This window comes from Pezoporus occidentalis, unplaced genomic scaffold (genome assembly GCF_034315485.1).
Source record: "Pezoporus occidentalis ecotype Australia unplaced genomic scaffold, CSIRO_AGI_Poc_V1 ctg3, whole genome shotgun sequence".
Taxonomy (NCBI): Eukaryota; Metazoa; Chordata; class Aves; order Psittaciformes; family Psittacidae; genus Pezoporus; species Pezoporus occidentalis.
The window spans coordinates 7,643,892-7,666,629 of record NW_026914940.1 but is presented as its reverse complement, the minus strand read 5'-3'; the positions used below and the strand labels follow the sequence as shown (position 1 = coordinate 7,666,629).

At 37.2% G+C, this 22,738-nt stretch overlaps 1 protein-coding gene across 5 annotated transcripts in view; it reads left to right on the top strand.

The window, feature by feature from the left end:
- Positions 1-20,924, top strand: part of EFR3A (EFR3 homolog A) — a 75,447-nt gene extending 54,523 nt beyond the window's left edge. For 4 of the 5 annotated variants that reach the window (XM_062627008.1, XM_062627007.1, XM_062627005.1 and 1 more), the window contains 12 exons: positions 20-71; positions 3,063-3,235; positions 3,673-3,748; positions 6,612-6,773; positions 7,962-8,093; positions 8,604-8,671; positions 9,787-9,914; positions 13,417-13,505; positions 14,820-14,868; positions 15,943-16,046; positions 16,663-16,712; positions 17,925-20,924. In XM_062627008.1, the coding sequence (XP_062482992.1) occupies positions 20-71; positions 3,063-3,235; positions 3,673-3,748; positions 6,612-6,773; positions 7,962-8,093; positions 8,604-8,671; positions 9,787-9,914; positions 13,417-13,505; positions 14,820-14,868; positions 15,943-16,046; positions 16,663-16,712; positions 17,925-18,030 (1,189 nt within the window). In that variant the 3' untranslated portion in view covers positions 18,031-20,924. The remainder of the gene's footprint in view (positions 1-19; positions 72-3,062; positions 3,236-3,672; positions 3,749-6,611; positions 6,774-7,961; positions 8,094-8,603; positions 8,672-9,786; positions 9,915-13,416; positions 13,506-14,819; positions 14,869-15,942; positions 16,047-16,662; positions 16,713-17,924) is intronic. The other variant, XM_062627006.1, reaches the window with a different exon arrangement.
- Positions 20,925-22,738: the final 1,814 nt, after the last annotated feature.

The following is a 22,738-nucleotide window of genomic DNA, read 5'->3' as shown; positions in this document are numbered from 1 at the left end:
CTTTTTTTTCCAATTGTAGAGATTTGGGAACCAGGCGGATTCAAATTATGCTGTTGAGATCTTTACTTATGGTAAGCCTTCTGTGTTCAGGTCTATTATAAGTACATAGTGTTTCACTTTATATGTTTATACATGTAAGTACAACATTGCAACTCTGTATTATGAAATAAAACATACCTTCACATTACATAGATCTGTAGTTCTACTGGGTAAAATTGGGACAGCGTTTTTGCAACTTACATTACAAGCAGCTCAAGAAATATTTCTCCATCTCTTAGTGGATTAGTGAATATCAGTTATAATTGGATCTGCAGATCCAAAAGAACATCATAGAGTAGGTTGAGTTGGCTAGTTCTGACAGCAGTGCTGGCAACATCAAAGTGAAATCACTCTTGTCTGACACCAGAAAAGCTGTAATTAGCAGAATGACTAATATTTTTAAAACCAGAGGGATGGATGCCTATCTCCAAGCCTTAGAGCCCCAGGCACCATTGTTCTTTCCTTCCTAGTATTTCCCAAGTTTCTTTTAAGCTCTTATTAAATGTTTTATCACAAATATGTTTTTCAGCTGTAAAACTTCAAAGAGTATTTTTTGAAATACATCCTGATTGCAGGAATCAGAAGTGGGTAGTAAAGGAGGCTCTTGCCTGTAGAATCCTGACCTATTTCATTGCAGAAACTGAAAACTCTTTTGTGACTGAATTAGAGAAAGTAATGTAAAGAATGATTTCATGACTAAAGCAAAAGAATGCATTCCTGGAGAATGAGTTTGTACCCCTGCTTTGATATTAAACTTGTGTGTGGTGTTAGGCAAATCAGTTAAACTCTTCTTGCTTGTCAAAATATGAAATGCTAGATTCTGGTGGGCAGAAGAGCTAAGCATTCACAGTTGCAATTCAAGGGTAGAAAGCATGTTAAAAAGGACCTCAGGGGGCCATTTTTCACATTGTCTTCATTAAAGATCGACTCAGCTATGCCTAAACTGTTTCTGACAATACTAGTCTCACCAATCCTAAAAATTTCAGTTGAAGTCAGTTCTAATTATTTGGGGCGCCGCACAGCCTGTAAGTGTGCTTTAAGGGATTCAAGTTGTGCATGTGGAAAGAATTTAACATTTTTAACACTGAATTTTCACTTGGAGCCTCTTTTAGAATATGAAAGTAAATCCCATCATGGCCCAGAGATGTGAAAATGAATGTTTTGGTCCTTAATAAATTACTCAACATTGACAAATACTGGGGAAAAAATGTGGGAGGGAATCTGTGTTCAGAGCAAAGCTTTCATTGTGGTGTATGAGGTTTAGTGTGCACATAGGAAAGAATTAGAAACTACTGGACCTTATCTCTTCTGTGTACTGAACTGGGCATTGTACATCATGTATTCCTCACAAAAGAGTCAGACTTCATAACGTAATTAGTCTGTTGTCATGCATACACATGGACAGACTTTGTGGTGTCTAGGCAATTAAAGTCTGGCACTTCATTAAAAGTATTCACTTTTATTTGTGGCCTTACTGCATGTAATATTAGTAATTTTCCATTTTCAAAGTGATTTATTAGATACCTTCATGTACTCTCATGTTCCTCTGCCAACCAGTTTCCTTTCAACAGTTCAGTTATGCTGTGGGAATAGTTCTTGCTCACGTGTTGTGGTTTAACCTCAGCAGGCAGCAAAGTACCCCCCAGTCACTTGCCCACTCTTCCCCAGTGTGATGAGGTAGAGAATCAGAAGGGTAAAAGTGAGAAAAGTAGGTTGAGATTGAGATAGTTTAGTGAGTAAAAAAAGAAAACAAAAGAAAAGCCAAGAAAAAGTGATAAAAAATAAACCAAAACCAGACAAAAAAAATACTTAAACCCCAATTGCTCACTGCCAGCCAGCTGATACACAGCCAGTCCCTGAGCAGTGGCAGCCCTTGCAAACTCCCCTGTTTTTATGCAGTGGTCTTGGAATATCACTTGGGTCATTTAGGATCAGCTGTCCTGGCTTTGTCCCCTCCCAACTTCTTGTGCACCTCCAGCCTACTCACTGGTACGATGGGACAAGGAGCAGAAAAGGCCTTGGCTCTGTGTAACTGCTTCTCAGCAGTAACTATAACAACCCTGTGTTTGAGTGATCCCTGTCCCTGTAAAACAGCCACTAAAACAACACTGGTTTGGCCACAAACCGGGAGCACAGCATCATATGAGCTCTTACGAACAAAATTAGCTATTCCGTCCAAAACCAGGACGACACAGTTCACATGTAAAAGCTGTAATGGTAAGCAATATGCATAATGAAGATAAATATTGTATAGTCTTAGGAAAAAAATATGCTTGCTTTTATTATAATTCTGAATAATTTTGCTCCCCTCATCCTCAATAGTTGATGCTTGTCCATTTCTGAATACTGTTTTTTCTGAGATTATAACGTTCTTGTAGCCTCCATTTTAAGAGAAGGTAAATTTTGAACATTCCTGACTGCTGTAAATGTTCAGCTGGTTAATATTTCAATTCTCACATAGAAGTTAATTTTTCCTTATGTACCTACAGAGCTTGATTTAAATGAAAGTAATCAAATGAGGTGAGTTGGGAGTAGTATCAGTGTAAAAAAAAAAAAAAAAAAAGGAGGAAAAAAGCAATGGCACCAGATTTCTAAGAAAGTGACATTTGCTGCTTGCTCTCTTTTTTGCAGTAAAGTAATATCCATAATGTTTAAGATGTACATCTAGGCACCAGTTTTCTTTGCATCAGCATACTCAGTACCATAAATGATCAGCTTAGTGCCTGAAATGGAAGAGTCCTCATTTCATGCCCTGCAGCTTTTCTAAAGGATTTTGTGATACCTTTCTTTTTTCTTTTTGGTGTTTTGGTAGAGGAAGAATCCTGAGAAATAAACTTCAAAACAGATGAGGGAGTTCATTTGAACATGGGCTCTTCCAAATTTCATGGTGAGGTTAGGAATTTTCAAAACTAATACAGTACTTCAGTTTGAATCCACCTGTCCGATGCCAAAGCGAGCCCACTAAAAAGTGATAGCTGCAAGAAATTCTTACCCACAGTAACTTTACTTCCACCATTGAACAGGTGACTTCAGGATACAAAGCAACAACAATAACTAATGCACTTCCTCCCCCATTCCTGGACCCATTATTGTCTCCTTCACTCATGGAAGACTCTGAACTAAGGCAGCTGGTTTTGGAAATACTGCATAACCTCATTGATCGGCATGACAACAGAGCAAAGCTCAGAGGGATAAGGTAGTTCTTTTTGTTTGCTTTGGCCTGCTTGAAGTTTTAGTTTAATATCTGAATGATAAATGGCTTTTACAATGTTTTTCCTTATATGAAATGTTAATGTACTTTTTTGATAAGTGCATATTGCTTAGTGTCATTTATTGATGACAGGAGTTTTACAGGTAAACCTCAGTGCATGATACCTTTAAAACTATTCCAAGTATCTGCTGGTTTAACTATGGAAGACAGTACGTGGTATTTTGTATACATGAACAAATATGTGGTTGTCATAATTCCGTTTATGGTTCTTCCTCTTCAACTGAAATTTGAATGTCATTGTTAAACATGGATATAATTAAAATGGAAATTGCTTCAGGATTTGTTTGAATAGTTCATGTATTTCACATCCTCTTCCCTTTCAGCTTCTTTATGCTAAACTGACATTTTTGTTTCCTTTGCAGAATAATACCAGATGTTTCTGATCTAAAGATAAAACGAGACAAAATCTCAAGGCAAGACGTGAGCTTCATGAAAAAGGTAATAGAATGAAAAAGTTAACTTTTCTATCTGGAAAGAAGATAAAAGTAACTGAGGCAATTGCTTTGCTTTTCTTCTACAACTGTCCTTTTGCAACAAGTTGCAAAGATCAGTATCAACTGATTTTAATTCTAATTACAGTGATTTTAATCTTGAGGTGCTCTAGAGACTTGAGATGTTATTCCGTGGAATAAATTTGTCTTCAGCGAAAACCATTGCATGCATGAAATTAGAACAGTGTGTATCTAGGCCTTAATTCTGAAAAGACCATCCCCGTGCAGCATTTCATTTGTGCTCAGTGGTAGTTTTTCATTTGTATGGCTTTTATTTTGCTGAATTTTCAGGGTTTGTTTTTTTTTTATTTGAAATTCTCTGTTAAAAGCCTTAGTAGAGGGACTTAGGTCTTACGTATTAGGTAAAGATGTCAGAGAAAGTTAACTTTGAAGAAAAAAAGCACCTCCTCATAAGATTTGTTTTTACCAGGGTATTGTGCCAGTTGACTTCTGAGAATGTTTTGTTCTAAAAAAAAAAAAGATATATGTTTTTTTAGATGATGCTTATGCGGAGTGAAGTTACTTCTTTACAATATGCACCCTATTCTCAGTGTGTGGATAAGCACATGTAATTAATGTGCTCTTTCATTCCTGTCTGTGGTTTATCTGCATAGGTATGTTTGTAAACAAAAAAGATGCAAAGTACTGCAGTCATCTCAGCCAGGCTTTACAGTGTTTATCACTGTTATCTGCCTGAGAAAATGCATTCATTTCTTATAGCTATCCCATGCTGCTTTGGTTTTGTTTGCTATTAGCTGTGAAATAAAAATGTGTGTCTTCTGGGTGCTGACTTACTACTCTAATTATAAATATCAAAAGAATTGTAGTTTAACTTGTCCAGAGGCAAAAATACTGCATATATTGTAATATGCTAACTAGAGACGCTCAGCTTTCAAGTAGTATTGCAAGATAAATGTTCTTGCTAGGTCAGCACAGTTGGTATTCCTTGCAGTGTATTTACACCTGGTTTGATTAATACTGGAATAATACATAAGGAATACTCCAACACTGACAGTTGTTATTAATGTATCTTTGTAAAAAGTGAATTAAATGTTAATTCATCAATTTAATATCTAGGATTTAAAGGAGTTTGGCTAAGTTGTGTTTGCTGATTTTTGCTAGATGAAAATTTAATCATCAAACTAAATATTTGAATTGTTAACACTCATCAGAAAAGAGGGCAGGAGAGGAAAAGAGACTCTTAGCAGGTCACGAAAAGATTAATCTTCTAAGAAATGTATTAACCCTGGGGAATGCAGTCATTCATTCTAATTATCTATGTGATACTGTTTCAAGTGTGTATCATAAAGCTAATGTTACTCTGCCTAGTGTAGATGTGTATGTTAGCAGCCTACTCATCCTAGATTCCCTGCGTAATCAAAGGGGAGGGGTGAAGCATCTCCAGACATCCATTAAGATCTGAATGACCATCTAGTCCTCTTTGATGTTAGATGGGGATTTTAAGGCAACTGTGTATCATACTTAAGTACTTCAGTACCTAAAGTTAGGTGAAATTAAACCAGACATATGCACAAAACTCTTCCATCTCAGTCCACTTTCTTAAAGCCAGGAGGTTTACTTCTATATTTTCTTTCAAGGGAAATACTGAACTTCTTGCATTTTGCAGGTTTCTAGAAAGATCCTGTGTGTCAAGAAATACTACATAATAATTTATTTTCATATCTAACTGCAATTCTTCATCAGTGGGATAAATCATTTCATTACTTTTATATTCTAAATATGCTGTGTCTTTAAACAGTTAACATTGTCTGTGCTTATTTCGTAGTAGCTTCTGTGCTTTGCTAATAACTGTTTCCCTCTTTTCTAAATAAAACATATATTGAACAGCTATATATTTGATTTTATTTGTAATAAAAAGGCCAACATCATCTTTATTATGCCTTAAGTGAATATGTCCTGCTTGAAAAACAGATGTTAAAAATGAGTTTTCTTTCTCCTTCTAATGCTGAGCTAGTACTTTCGGAGATAAAGTCCTTAGATCTTGAAAATTAACTGTATCAAGTGGTAGAGACTTGTATCCTCTAGAGATTAAGAATGCTGGAGTGGTAGAGTTGGCTTATCCTGCCTTTCTGTGTTTTAAGTTTTCTTGTGTGTTGAGATAATAGTTTCTTTACAAGATCTGGTTACACAGAGTGTTATGAGGAAAGGAAAGTCACTGTTGAAGTTGAGGGGTTTTCATTAGATAACTCCTGTTCTCCACTAGCTGGAGCCTCCCTGTGCCCATTGGTAGATGTGCTCTAGTCACCCTCTGAAACACCTTCAAGATTATTTTCTGCATTTGTTCGTCAAGGAGACTTGGTTAACGAACAAATTTGATACCATTACGCGGATAATCCTGGAAGCTCCTCAGTTACTTGAACATTCTTGAGAATTTTCAAGATCTAGTCTTTGTTTTCTTCTTTTCATAACCAGGAAATTTTATTTTCCTCAATATTTCAGTAGGAAGTGAATGCCAGTGTCTGACACGCAGTGCAGTATTCATGAGCAATTCTCTGTATCATCTTCTCTGTCTGTACACTCTCACATAAAATAAGACAGTACTGTATTGATAAAGAAGCTGTTGCTATAAGCTAGTAGTCATCTTGATTAATCATACATGTGTGTATACAAACGTGTATGAATGTATTTGATCATTTTTTATTTCTTTAATTCTTTATCTAAAATGATCTGATATCAAAGTTGGCTCTGCTTGGAGTAGGGAGTTGGACTAGAGGACTTTTGAATATCTTTTCTAACCTAAAACATTCTGTGATTTTAATATTCATTTTCCCTTCTTTTGTCTTTTATAGCATGGTCAGCAGTTGTACAGACACATCTACTTAGGCTGTAAAGAAGAAGACAATGTCCAAAAAAACTTTGAACTTCTGTTTACATCTCTAGCTCTTACCACAATTGAACTAGCCAATGAAGAAGTAGTTATCGACCTCATTCGATTAGCTATTGCTTTGCAGGTATGATTCTCAATCAGGGTTGGGTTCATTGGCTGACAGTTTATATCTGTAATTGGAGATGTGGATAACTTTTTTGTTTGTATATTGACCTTCATCATTCAGTCTGAACTTGATCGATCCATGAAGGCAGTGCACTTTGTGCATACCACTTACTAATAGGGAAGCGTAAACTAATCAGATTTGTTAAAACTTCTGCAGCATGTTCTCTACAGGAAATACAGCAGATATGGAAATGTGTTCAGAAATTCCCCAGAATCACTGATATATTCATTATCATACTCAGAAGATACTCTTACAATCTGTGATCTTGTGTCAGTGTTCCGCATAAAATATATGGACTATGCTCACCTTGGAAGAAAGCTTTTGGTTAATTGATTTGTTGGAAATACTTCTCAACAAGACTTTTTAATCTTATGTTGGAGTAAAATTCTATCAGTGTGTTGTCAGGCTTTATTCCTTAACATCTCCTTTACAGGATCAAACATTATTTCATACTTACATAGAGTCCTTAGAGAAGCTGTGTAACTTAGTAGATCTATCTGTGTTGAAATTAAAGCATTCACAAAAGTAGTGCTAGCATGTGCTGTAGAAATTTGGTGAGATTGTGTCCTGTATTACTAGTTCACTCTCTGTCATTAGCCTCATTTCCTGATGTGCACCTGCATTATGAAACCTCTGATATGTAGAGTGCATCCTTAATTTTAAAATATGTCTCTGGAATAAATCCTTGATGAAAATTACATTAGGAGTTTTACTAGAGCTAAAATAATACAATCTGGATAAACATAGACATGCTAATAGAAATTAAGTAATTCCCTTTATGGTACCGTGTCTGTGACTCACAAGAGTGATTTTTATTATTAAGCTACTGTTTATAATATTCCTGAAAGAAATGGTGATCAGCAGGTGGTAAAGAGAAGAGACTGCCAGTCATCAACCTATGGTAGTTGATTTGATTTATTTCTCTTCGTAGGGGTTGAACCCTTTAAGCACTCTGAGTTCAGATCAAATGTAACTATTCAGGAGTGAGCTGAAAGACTAGGATTTTAAGATGGGAGGTATTAAATGATAAATAATACCAGATAATCATCACATGTCAGCTAGTGTTCCTGATAATCATTTTGACTTCCATATATTCAGGACAGATTGTTATCTTTGGAAAGTATAATGCTATCCTTTGTATTTCAGGACATTGCCATCATCAATGAGGATAATCTGCCAATGTTTAATCGTTGTGGTGTCATGGCATTGGTTGCAGCATATCTAAACTTTCTGAGTCAGATGATTGCAGTTCCTGCCTTTTGTCAGCATGTCAGCAAGGTAACACATAATTAAGTAGTTTCAAGTCATTTAGAAGAGCACACATTCTACTGTAAAATGGGTAAATAACCCATTGTAAGTGTGGTGTCCATCTCCTGTGTTTGTGTCCACTGACATCATTCTCTTTGGTCTCTGATGGCATTACTTTCTGACTCTTAAAATTATGCACAGAATAGTTTTCTCTCAAGGTATATATAAACATTTTTATTTTGTTTATGGAACCACATATAATGGGCTAAGTCCCCATCTGGTATTAAGACTTTGCAGCCTCTCTGGCTTTGGTAAAACAGTAGTGGCATGCAGGAGACCATGAGAACCTGATTTTTAGTCTAAAGGGTGAGTGCAACAATCTCCTGTGGTTAAAAGAAACTATAAAGGCCTACTATGTGCTGAGATGGATGTTAGTGAAGGATTGGTAATCTGCTGTATTAGAACCTCTTCAAGCAACTTTGTCATTGGAGAAAATAGCTGTGGTACTCCATTTGTTCTATTTGTCTTGGGTTTCTTCAGGTCATTGAGACTAGAAGTCTGGAAGCATCTTATTTTCTGCCAGAAACAATTTTCAAAGACAAATGCAAGTAAGTACATAAAGAATGGGAGCTAATGAACAGTGAAGTACCTATTTTTCTATTAAAAAATAGCATATCATTGAAATGTGTTCCATACATGAAAAATAATTTAGAGGTTTAATAGTATACAGGATGGGCAGAAGAAAACCAAGGATTAAAAGCATATATGAAAAAAAATGTGGGGTTTGGGTGGTTTTAATTGTAGCTGGAGGGACTTTTATCTGCACAGTGATGCTTGGTGTAAGCACTAGCATAGCAAAATGCATTTTCACTGAATCACAGAATGGGTGAGGTTGGAAGGGTCATATAGGGTAAGCAGTCCATGACCACATCCAGGTGGCTTTGGAATATCTCCAAGGTTGGGGACTCTACAACCTCTCTGGGGTCAACCTGTGCCAGTGCTTGGTTACTCTCACAATAAAGAATGTGTCTTGATGTTCAATCTATGTTCCCTCTGCCACTGGGTACCACTGAAAGGAGCCTGACTGTCTTTCCATGCTCCTGCACTTAAGGTAGTTAGTTGTAGATACTGATAAGATCCGTCTTCTTTTCTCCAGGCTTAACTGTCCCAGCTTTGTTAGTCTTTCTTCACTGAAGAGATGATCCAGTCCCTTAATCCACCTTAGTGGCCCTTTGTTGGACTCTCTAAAGTAAGTCCACATCTCTCCTGTCCTGGGGAGTCCAGCACTTGACACAATACTCCAGGTGTGGCCTTAACCACTGCTGAGTAGAGGGGAAGGATCTCCTCCCTCGATCTGCTGGCAGCACTCCTGTTAATGTAGCCTAGATACCCTTAGCCTTTTTTGCTGCACTCTTCTGGCAAATGGAAAATACTACTGCTCTGCAGTTTCTGTTATTCAACAGAGACAGTGTTCTTTCAAGACGTAGCAGGATAAGTGAGGAACATATTTCAGATAACCAGGAAGCGTTAAGGTAATTGAAGATATTGCAAAGGTATTCATTTTGGGGTGTATTCATTCTTAGAAAGATGAGCAAGTTTTTACTTCCATCTAATCATTACCATTGACCCTTTTCAGTTGCTTGCAGACAACTGGAAAAATGCTTTATTTAATGAACAAAATCTCTACTGGTAAATAATTAACTTCAAATACATATTTTGACAGTCTTCCAAAATCCTTAGAGAAGCATGAAAAAGATCTATTTTTCCTCACGAACAAGATTGCAGAATCATTAGGAGGCAGTGGATACAGTGTGGAAAGACTGTCAGTCCCATATGTACCTCAGGTGACAGGTAAGTAGTAATTAGTGGCAAAACTACTGAGTACCTGTAATTAAGAATGCTTTTTTAATGTGTTGTGTGAACATGAAGTGTAATGTGACTGCTTGGCAACAAAACTTAATCGTAGCGTAATTCCGTTTCCTCAAGATGTTCTTTTTTCTCTTTAGTTGCTCGGTTATTGCTGAGAAGTTTCATCTTTCTGACCTTTTAAGATTTATTCCTTTTTCCTTAAATTCAGGAGGTGGGCTAGGAAGTTCTTGAATCCACTTTGACTCTTTTCTGTAAAGTCTTTTCTGTCAAAAGAATACCTAAGAAGCAGGTAGTGATTGTTACTGGTTTTCTGTATTAACTTGAGTTAGCAGGTGAGGAAGGTTTGTACAACTCAGTGTTCTTTATCCTTTTTATGTCAGCACTGGATGGAACATAGTAGATCTTTATGCTATGTGGCCTTATGCTGGCTTATTTGCCTTAGTCAAATTCTCAATGAGCACATGTTGATTTAATTAAGAATCTTGTGTTTTCCTCCATTAGGTACCTATGCTAAATTAGGTATCTCATGAAAATAGAAATGTGCCTGGGGAAGGTTTGCGAGAGTTCTTGCTACCCAGGACAGGGCTTTGAGCAACCTGGTCTTGGTTGAAGGTGTCCCTGCCTAAAGCAGGGGGTTGGAACTGGGTGATCGTAAAGTCCTTTCCAACCTAAACCGTTCTGTGACAGTGTGTGAATGACTGGCTGTGTGTTACATTGTGTGGTTGGGCTTTTAACGGATTTCCAGCAGCCAATTGAACAATTCACTGAAAGAGAAACTTCACATTGCTTGAAGAATTTTTTATTAACCATGAGTAGTTTGTGCTTGCACGTAACTGGTTGCTCTTTTAATACGCTCTAAGACATCCCAGTGTGAAGTACTGTACCATGTTCTCTTCCTTATTTGAGGGTGGGGGAAGCTGATAATTTAAATGTACATTTAACAATTTTTTGTCTATACATATATATATATATATATATATTAAATTTAGCTCTATTTCCATCAGGCAGAAAGCTTCATAAACACAGATACAAGTCAAAAGGTAAAAATAAGTTGTAGGCCAGCCTGCTGTCCTGCTAGTAGCAGTGTGTCTGTATAGGATGTGCGCAGTCAAAACCAATATGCTTTTAGAAGGCCTTAAGACCTTTAGCCCAGAAATTGTGTTGTACTTGGTATACTTAGCATTTCCTTCTGCTTTTTTTTTTAATCTCGATATATGTGAAGCAATGTGAGCTGCTGCAAGTTTTGCCTTTCTGTTTACTGTGTTTGGAACTCTGCAATATGCTAGCTTCCGATTTTCTTTTCCTGAGAAGGTATTAGGGCTATAGGTATCATTTTTATGATAGTACTGATTACCTCTTTGATTGACAAGAACTTGGTAGAAAGTTGGAAGAAGCTCTCAGCTGTTCATAGAACGGTGATTTATCCTACTCACTGTTCAGGATAAAGGCTCAGGGTATGGCCAGATACGTGTACTGTTTTGTAAGAAGTTTGCTTGGGACTGATGCCTTTACCCCCTTATCCATTTTTCTTTCTTGTTCCTCCTCAAATCATCTCAATCCTCCTTTTCCCGACCCTTGCTTCCTCCCCTGAGCATCCCATACTAAGCTTTGTGCAATCCCAAGGTGCTGTTCCCTGCATCCCACACTGTGTCCATATCCGTGACTGCTCAGTCAGTAAAGTAACCCAGATTGCTGCTCCCATTGCCCCATGGAGTGGGTGCCACCTTAGACCACGGGACCACAGATGCTGGCATAGACCTTGCAGGGGCTGGGACAGCATGTATCAGTGCTCCGCCATCACCCCCCTCATGACCCAAGGCTCCTTCATGCGTGTGGAGATGATCTTCATATCATTTAACAGAAGAAAATGCCATTTTCACAATTTTCACACACTTTATTTCTTAAAATTAGACAAATTGGCATTTTAATTAGGCAAGTATAGTGAGGCATCCAGAGAAGTCGCAGATGTGTATCTTCCAGTGCTCAAATGTCAATTACAGAGAAAGCAGCAAGATGGCAGCAAAGATGTAGTTTTGTCTTGTGTTTACTGCTGAGGGCTAAGGGGCTTTCCTCAGACTCTACATGTATTTGTTCGTGTCCCAGTGAGCCATCAGGCATTAAATATTAAGCAAATCCTTCCAAATGCCACTTCAAATGCTCAGGGTCTCCGAGAAACTGGCCAAGGTAACTACAATTCAGGTGGTTTTCACTGATCCTGTTCTTTACTGGTTCTTGATCTTAAAATAGCTTTCATTTATATGGCTTCTGAAAGATATATCTTGATTTTTAAATGCTGAGTATGTTCAGTTCTGCTGGAATGAATTCTTGTTCGTGCTCAATACTTGCACTGCAAAAGCACTTACTAAAAGTGGTTTAAGCAAAGGTTGCAGAAGAACCAGCATAAATTGCCTTGTGGTGCAGGAGTTTTACAGTCATTCTCTTTGTCTTAGTATCAAGTGCCTGCAGGTCCTTCTAACTATGTGCGTGCAGTGGAGCAAATAATAATGGCCAGGCACAAATGGCTTGGTCTTGGTTAAAATGTAAAACGTGACATTGCAATTCAAGGTTTTGTAAATGCTATACGTGAAAGTCATTCGAGTCTCCATTTGTCAGAGGATCCTCATGACACAACTGTAAACTTACTTTTACTGGTTTTACTTACTTTACTTTTACTTAGGTTTTTTAAAATATTTTAAATATGATGGTAATTTTAAATATGATAATATATTAAATGTCAAACATGAGAAAATATTATTGTTGTATTGTCTCAGGAATGCAGTCACAAAAGGAAAATCCGTCAACTGATGGATCCTTTGATCATAATCTGCTTATGCAGTAATGAAATTACTATGCTGCTTTTATTATCAGCACAGTTGGTCACATTCTGACAACTTTTTAGGCCAGCTGGACTTGCTAAAATGTTTGTAGGAAGTTAGAAATAGAATTTTTTTCACCAAGTAGATTTTTTTTTTTTTAGACTTGCTGAATATGGTGCTTGTAGCAACAAGAATAAGGAAGGGTTGTTGTTCCTTTCCATTCAGAAGTCTTTATTTCTTCTGTCATTGAGTCATCTTCCAAAAAGCCCTTTTCTGCTTTAGAGTACCTGCAGATTAAGACCTTAATATTTCAATTTCACAAAAAAATAAGTTCAGGCTTTTGTAAATGACTCTGCAGAAACATGTTATCATGTGCTATGTTATTTATTATGTATTGGAATAAAATCTTATGTTTAAAAAATTCTGAGCTTTCAAGGGAAAGTTGACAAAATCTGTGATGAAAGGGGGAAGAAGCAATAAAACAGATATTTTCCTTCATATTTAATAATTTAGAGCAGTAACAGCTTGCTTTTCACAGCAGTCCAAATGGTAAAATAGATGATCTTTGATTAAATAGGCATATAGAAACAAATCTGCATCTGATGTGTAGAAGTTTGATCATGTTTCAAGTTCTATACTTGAAGTGAGGTAAATTGTTTTTCTTCTAGATGAGGACAGACTCTCCAGGAGGAAGAGCATTGTGGACACAGTGTCTATTCAAGTGGATATTCTGCCTGGCAACAACACAGAGGATAAGGTGTGAAAATCGTAGGATGTTTTAAAGCAGCATCTTTATAGGGAATGCAAATGAAGTTTCCCCAGAAAGTCTAATATTTCATTGTTTTAGCAGTGTTAAATGCTTTGGGGTTTTGATGTTTTTAACTCCTTTGTGTGTAGAAATGTGTTGTCAAAGACTGCTGCTGATCTTGCTGTATAACAATGCAATATATTTTGTCACCGTAGTTCTTACAGATAGTACTGCAGAATACAGGGTAGCAATCCCTCCACAGTCTCCACAGGCTGAACAACTCATATTTTATAAGTAAATATTCTAAAACATTTTCTTTGCATTTTGAGGGATCAGATAAATTCCTGGATCTGTATCCCTGTGTCATTTGAAGTCTCTGAGGGGCATGTTCATCAACATGGGGCTGACAGATACATGACTAGTGGGAGACCTGCTGTCTTTGGGAGTGGCAGGTAAAGACTAGGCAGATTGCATGTTACGGTATTGCCTTTTCCCTTCCAGAAGAGTTTAGCACACAGAGCTTTAAAAGTCATGGGAAGGATAAGGCAGCAACAAAAAGTCTGTATGTAAGGTACAGGAGCTGATGCTAATTATCCCTTAGGAAGACTGCATTATAATTAAAATTATTCTCCATCTTTTGACACTTCATTTGAAGTATTTCTTAAAATACATTTCTATTTCTGTTTCTGTTTCTACTGGATCTTTTTCAAGGTCCTGCTGAGTTCTATTAACCAGATTTCTGCTGACTGTGGTGGAGATTAGCTGTTGAAATTGAGGGGTTTGTACCTGCAAATGAATCCTGCTGTTAGCATCTTCAAGCACAAACTAGCTAGGGACATGAAACAGAGTGTGTGGTCGGTGTCAAGCTGAACATTAGTTAAAAATGAGATATAGTTATTGCAAAATGAAGCAAAAAGCAATAACTGTTTTCCCCTCTACCCTCCACTACTATCTGTTATTTTAGGATCACACTGCTGGTAACAACTAGTCTCAGGAAGCAGTTGCTGTTATTTGCAACAGCTGTCTGAGAACCAGTACTGAGGCTTAACAATATGGAAACGCCACAGCATATTCCTGCCAAAATTCAGGTCTTTTTCCAAAGTATTGTTGCCGTACAGCATCTTGCCTAGAACTTGGAAAATTTTCCTTGATCTCATTTGATAAAAATTTCCTCGCTAGTTGTAGTGGCTGAAGAATTTGCAGTAGTGATCTCTCACAGAAACTCCAAGTAAAGCTATTAGAAACTTCTGTATTTATCAAATTCCTTACTTTTTATTATCTTATATATATGAGTTTTAAAGGCTTTTCTTTCTTTTTGTTTAGAATGATAATACTGAAGAAATCACCTTTGAAGCTTTGAAGAAAGCAATTGGTAAGATTTAATACAATTGTATTTATCCAGCATAGTTCTAGATTACTGTGGATTTGCTAGAGAAAATGGTGTGGCCAGAATAACATAATTAAAACATTACATTTGTTTTTCATCAGCTGGTAAATGTATTTAAAACTTCAGTTATTTATTTCTAAGTTTCTGAAATGACATCTTGATATTTTTAGTGAATTCAGTTTCTGAAGCTAAGTTGACTGAATGAAAAGCATCTGGAAATGCCTGTCATCCGTTAAATTTGCCCTTGGAGATCAAGCTATAAATAACATAAGATTTTCAAGTTCCATTCAGTGATTATTTATAAGCAACTTAAATATCTTTTGCATATTATTATTCAATGTGTGCAGATAATAAATTGCAAGGTACACACTGCGGCCTTCAAAAACACTGTTTTCTTAAAAGAGTAGTTTTCTGACAAATGACCCAGGTACCAGAACTTAGAATTATCCAGTTTCCTTGTTTAATATTGCTATAAGTAATTATGGATTAATACTGTCCAGTCCATCAAGATACGGATTAGGCATTGATATTTTAAGCAATAGACACAGACACTGAAACAAGAATTCAGTCTGTTTCCCCATCACTGAGGTACTTAAATTCATTACATGCTGGAAGGTTCCAGCTGCCTGTAGGTTTACTCAGCCTATGGAGGTTGAACTTGCTTGTCCCAAATTCTGGTAGAAAAATTCTGCCCACCATTCTGCATGGTACTGGGAGGGAGGATGCTCTTGTCTTTTCTCCTGAGGCTGAACTTGCGTGCATTGAGTGACAAGCGCAGTCTTGAGTCCAAATAATAAAGCAAAAGGAAGGCTGGATGTACCAGTAATTAAAGCACAGAGTAAGAAAGAGGCAGACAGGGGTCCTCAAACCAGCACTCTGAAGCTGTAGCTGCATTTTTGCTTTAGAAGCAACGGCAGATGACAGCTTGCTTGAGTATGGCTGCGTCACTTCAAATGCAGTGCTTGTTTGCTTCTGCATTGCGCATTTGAAGGCCTATATCACGTATACTTGATAAGCAAAGATTACTTATGTCTTTATTTTTTATTTCATTATTTTAAGATAACAATGGGCTTGAAGAACAGGAAAAAGAAAAAAGGCGCCTTGTGATTGAAAAGTTCCAGAAAGCACCATTTGAAGAAATTGCAGCACAATGTGAAACCAAAGTGAGTTTCTGACAAATGTACATCATTGAAGATACCAGTGTAAGCATTAATGGGGATGGGTTGGCAAAAGGTGATTTATGTTGCCATGTCACTGCTGCAGTTACTCCTAAAGTTCAGTCTTTGTCTTTAGTTATAGTCTCCACTGTTACCAATGTTGGGAGATTCCAGTTATTTAAAGCGTGCTTTTGAGTGTTCCTAGAACTTTTGGAAAGGAAAACTCATACCCTCTTCATCTTAATGTTTTCCTTGCCATCTTTGAAATCTAGATTCCCCGTTTGTTTGTATTTCATCCTGGGACAACTGGAGCACTTTTTATCCCAGTATACATTTTGAATAATTAGTGTTTCAGGTTTGTTAAACTGCTAGTTGTAATAGCAAAATTTGCTATGTAATTCCTTGCACTTCAAGACAGGCTCACTAAGCCTCTTCAGGGCTTAGAAGCCTTGCAGCAGTGAGAAAAGAAACTCAGACAAGAAATGCTGCCTTAGATTTGCCATGTGGTGAAGATTTGCCATATGGTGATGTGGCACACACTGACTGAGTATGACCTGGCACATTCATTTTAACTCAGTTCCACGTATAGTAGTTAACAATTCAATTTTAATGCTTTTCCTAGGCAAACTTGCTTCATGATAGACTTGCACAGATACTGGAACTCACCATTCGGTAAGACTTTACGCATGAAGAGTGTGATGGATGATAAATGACTTATAAAGCAGTTGTGACTACTTTCAGGTGGTCATATCACAGTGTTCTTAAACATATGCAATAGTTAAGGCAAGTATTATCTGCCTGAATGTTGTGGTTTAACCCTTATAGGCATTTCTGCTCCACACAGCCACTGGCTTACTCCCTCTCAGTGGGATGTGGAAGCGATAAAAGTGAGAGAGCCCATTAGTTCAGATAAGAACAGTTTAATAGGTAAAGCGAAAGCCCCACGCACCAGCAAAGCAAAATAAAAAATTCAGTCGCAGCTTGGCCATCAGCAGGCAGGTGTTTAGCCACCTCCAGGAAAGCAGGGCTTCATCACGCATGATGGTGACTTGGGAAGACAAATGCCATAACTCCAAGCGTCCCCCCCTTCCTACTTCTTCCTTGTTGCTGAGCAGGACACCATATGGTGTGGAATATCCCTTGAGTTAGTTGGTGTCAGCTGTCCCAGCTGTGTCTTCTCCCAGCAACTTGTGCACCTACAGCCTACTCGCTGGTGGGATGGTGTGAGGAGCAGAAAAAGCCTTGGCTCTGTGTAAGCCCTGCTAAGCAGTAACTAAAACACCCCTATGATATCAACACTGTTTCCAGCACAAATCCAAAACAGAGCCCCAGTCTGTGGAGAAAGTAAACCCCATCCCAGCCAGAACCAGTACACTGAAAGAGGAGACTTCATCTAAAACAGTCACTTTGATTTTTCTTATTATTTTCCATCTTTTATATAGTGGACAATATCCAGAAACCATGTCACAGTATACTTATATTTCTATGTATATCTGTAGTATTGAAGAATGATGTCGTTTTCCCATAGCGGTATGCTTGAGAAAGTAGTCAGATATTGAACACCCAAAATAGTACATGACAGTATTATAGTGTTTTGCACATCGATTATGCAGGATAAACAGGATGCGTTTAGTAATCAAATGCATTTCTATAGTTCTGTAACATCACTGAAGTTGATTATCTAGACCAGAATACCAAAAAAAAAAACCCCAAAAAACAAGGCATAATAATTTCCTTAGAATTTCAGGAATAGGAGAAAACACTGATGGTTGGGGAGTAGAGAGGGGATGGTGCGATTTACTTTTTGTTTCTCAGCTTTTGGTTTATAAACTTAAAGAAAACAACTACTACAATTATAAATTATTGATTGTGCTTCTCACACAGCCCTCCACCCAGCCCCTCAGGAACGATGACCATTACTGCTGGACATGCTCATTACCAGTCTGTTCCAGTCTACGAGATGAAGTTTCCAGACCTTTGTGTGTATTAAGTGTCTTCTGAAGTCTGCTGGACATTATTTAGAGTAGAATACAATAGAAAGAACAAGATGAGTTTTCAAACTTTTATTGTTTATTTCCTCTAATGATGGACATGAGCCATATAAGGGTTACTCTAGCCAAACTTATGAGACTGTCTCGTTTTGTTTTCCTTTGTAATATATTTGAAGTTAGGTTTTTCATATATCATGTTCCTTCATTGTCATGTTTGAGTACATGTAAAAGCCAGGTTTAAAACTTGTCTTGCTATACAGGTGAATATTTCAGTTACTCTAGGAATTTGTATTTCTGTAAATTCCTTTAATTTCAGGCACTGTAACTGAAAAACCTGTTAAAGCCTTTTGCTTTTTTGTTGTTGGTGGTTGGTTGTTGTTTTTTAATCCTCTTCACCTCAATTATATATCTTAACAGGAATGCTTTTGGCTTGCTTCATCTTATTAAATGTAACCAGTGGAGCACAACCTTAGCTCCCTTTGTTCATGCTGTCATAGGTAGCCAACTTCTTTGTTTTGGAATATATGGAAAAAAAACAATACCTTACACGTGTTCAAGTACAGTAAATGAATTAATGGACACTTATTAAGTAATTTTTTTTTGATGCATCACATAATAATACATTTTAGATATGTATGCCCAGTGTGTGTCCTGCATTTCTTGTTAAACTTTAACTGCTTTGCATAAGAGATGAGAAGTCTCCTCTTGAAGCACTGAACTGTGCAATACTTTTAATGTCTTAAGGTGTATCGTTTACAGACTGTACTTTTGAAAATGCAGTAGTATTTTACTGTCTGCTTTGGTATAAATACAGGAGAGATATATTTAGTATAGCAAAAAATAAACTGAGGGCATTTTAAATCATAAATACAGAAATTGCAAATATATTCTACGAGGTATTCTATTCTCTGTAGTTTATTACAGCTTTGTAATGATATTTTAGAAATTGAAAGAAAACCGGATGAAACAGTTTAAAGATGAGGAATTTATTGCATATTTTCAAGCAAAAGCATTTTTAGAGATGCATTTCTGTGTTCGTTTTTGTTCCATTTCTCAAACGTTTCTAGAAATAAAGAAAATATGGTAACTTTCATAGGTTTATGTATCTGAGTATACTATTCAAATGTAAAGAAAGGAATATATATAGTAAATATATATTAGAATATAGGAGATCACTGAATTTTGGATAATTTTCAAGGCTGTCCTTATGCCTCTCCAAATTCTGTAGGCAAAAAGAAAAAACAATGTTCATTGATGACATGAATAGTAAATTTGAAGTCCCTTAATCTGTCTGAATCTGACTGAAGCAGCACAAACATCAGTGAAAGTTCTCAAATATCTATAATCAATGTAAGGCACTTAGTTAGCAGGTTAGATAAACAGCGATCAGGGCACAAACAAAGTCAACTAACTTCAGTTCATCCTGCTTTGAGCAGGAGCTTGGTTTAGTTGACCTTCACAAGTCCCACCCTAAATTAATCCATGATTCTGAATGGTTCTCTGTCAGCTGTTGTGCTGGCTGAGCATTTGCAAACCCACTGTAAAAAGGATTTTAAGGTTTTTATAACTGTAGTACAGTATTCCACTGGGCTGCTTTCAAAAGCCTGAAGTGACATAATATCAGAGAAATATCAGCTACTTAAACCTATGAGATAACATGCTGAGACTTTCAGAAAGCATTCACAAAACTCAAAAGGTAATTGAGACCTTCTTTTCAGTTTAACAGTGCAATCACAGCTGTTAGTGGATGACGAAACAGCCCCTTATCTACAGCATTCCGTTGTGATTTTTACTGCTGCAGCGTTTCAGCCTGATCAGACCACAGTCTACACATAAATAGGACTCTAGCTTTTAGTTTTCACTTTTTGGGGGGTTTTTAAGGTAAGACGTTATAGTTTTGTGGCCTATATAAAGAGTGTAATTTTTTAAATAGTAAATCTAGGGATACAATGTTAACCACTTGTCCACTCTGTCATTTTCTAAGAATAACACTGCACTTTTGTACAAAAATGAAATACGGAGTCTAAGAAATAAAGAATGTACTTCTGTTTGCACTCTTGCAGTATGGAGACTGTGCTGTAAATACAGGATTGTTTCTGTGATTGAATTCTGTTGCATGAATGCTGCATGTGAAAATAACTAGATTCAGCATTTCATTTTCTGTTTATGAAGTATTTTTCATTTGTGCTAATGATAAGGTTCCACGTTTTCAATGTTCAAATGAGGTTGGTTTGGGAAATGCAGGTGTTGTGCAGGTATTGTGCAGGGAATGAAGAGCTTGCAACACCCTGTGTGTTCACAGGATAATTAATTTCTTCCTTTCTGGAAATTCAGGGAGTCTGTAAGTTGAGAATTGGTTCGCTCTGGCCTTTGTAGACAGCTGGGAGAAGGGAGTGACTGTAAAATGTATTGGTTTGGTAGCTGTTGTTATGTGTAGTCAGTGAATGAAACCAAATGAATTAAGAATGCTGTTGTACAGTATAAAGCTGCTTTTTTTAACGGGTCTCTTTTATGTTCTTGAGGCAAGTTGCAGAACTTAAAAGCTCCATGTGCATACGGGCCCTGTGTTATCTGCAACATACTGAGTACTGTCACAGTGGTTATAAATCCAGCTGTTCCAATGTGTTCCAGCTTTTGCTTTGGATTCTTCTTCCCATTATGTCATTTTGAAAAATTATAGATTATGGTAGTGGGTCATTTTAAAGTAAATTTAAATCCATGTTGATTTTAAAAGATGAAATTAATTGATTATCCAAAATCAAGAGTAGGGCTAATTTGTCTGTTGTTCTGATGGTCATATATTCTGTACTGTATGTCATGATCCAGTTTCAGTCAATGTAAGAACACACTGTGCAATATATATTTAAGCAATAAAACCCAAATTTAAAATCAATCTTTTCTAAGGTGTCAGTTAATTTTTATTGCTCACAAATAAAATGTCACTGACATTTTTTAGCATTTAAAATAGGCCTCATTTTTTTGTCCTTGCAAATGTTTATAGCATTGCAGCATTGTTAAACTACTTTTAGTTTTTTTAGTAGTTTAACACATTTAGTAGTTTAGTACATTGCTAAGGCCACCAAAATTTGAGAAAGGAACAATACAAACATAATTTTCTAGTAGCAAATAAGCTTCAAAAAGATAAGCTGTGCTTTTCAGATCTGCCTTCCTGGTTAGAAAGCATATTGACTTTGTATTATCAGTTTGAAGGAAGAAAGTTGTCAGCGTGTGTGAAAATCTGCATGCAGTTCACCCACAGGGAGCTTTCTTCAAACAGTGGTGCCATCTAATGGGGCTGAGTATTACACTGATGTTTGTTACTCACTTCTTCTGGGAGCGCCCATTTACTGAAATACTTATTATTTATTTTAATAGTGCACCCTGAGAGAAGGGGGAAGAACAATTCTTTATTTCTATTTTGAGGAAATTGGGACCTTCTGTAGCTTGCATGACACACATATGACACTCACGTCAAAAAGCTGTTTGCAGGGTGGATACCACAGCTGAACTCATTCTGGGAGGTGATGACTACAAACTGAACTCACCTTTCGAGTTGGCAGGGTGAGCATGCCCTTCCTGCACACCCTGATGCACAGATGCTCTGTTGCTAGTACTCCTGGTCACTACTGCTCCTTAGGCTTCTTCTTGTAAGTAGTTGCAATGCCCAGGCCTTTCCAGCATCTCCCATGTAGGCTGACTGCTTCAATTCTGCAGCATTTCCCAGCCTCAGGAAGCCCCTGTACATGAAGATCTGCTGTGCTGGAGCAACTCCCCTCAGCAACTGACTGAAAGCCTCAGTTATACTCTATATAAATCTTTTATTCTAAGAGCAGGTTTAAAAAGTGAGGGAAATTTGGAATATTTTTAATAAAAATATTTTGTAAGTATTATTATTTTGCTTCCCACCTCCCCAAGTTAATAGTAACAAAAAGTATGCCTTTGTTAAGCAAACTGAAGCATTAAGTGTGAGAATTCTTAGAGACCTTTCTAATTCCAAGAGGAAGTAAGACAGGTATGACTTGATCCTCAAATCAATTATTAAATTTGCTTCTGAACGTTCAGGATCACACAAACCTGACTCCTTAACAGTCAAACTTACGAAGAACAGTACGTAAGACAGGCAAACTTTGACATCAGTGTTAACCTTCTTTTTTATCCTGCTGTAGGTTTGCAGGCTCAGGATTGTACAACTTGGAATCCAAGTGTCTCAGGTAACACGTTATGTTGTGATTAACATCCAAACGCACCCCAAGTGGGAAGTTAAATGACCTTGTTTATTTCTGGTTCTAATGTCTAAGATGCTTAGGAAGTCAGGCTGGGACATAATGCAGATCTGAACCCAAACCCTGGACACAAAGGTGGTTGGGAGGGATGTCAGGCTTTCTTTCTCTTGGTGCTCAGCACAGGAAAAGCTATTGCTGAGGTTGAGGTGCTGTTACTGCTTCTCAGGGAGGGAGTTATGGTCCTAGGGACCACAGATGTTGTTGAAGAGTATAAGACAAAGGAACACCAGTATGATTCAGCTGTATGAAAGAGTGGTTGTGGCCAATATAACTTAAAAGATCTCACAAGTGATGCAAACACAGCACAAAGTCAGTTATGGTAGGTCAACAGATAAATGGTCAACCAAGTGAAAAGGACATGATTGCTTTTGATCAAGAATTCGAACCTTCACTTTTTCAGTCGGGTGTGTTTACAGAGGAAGTA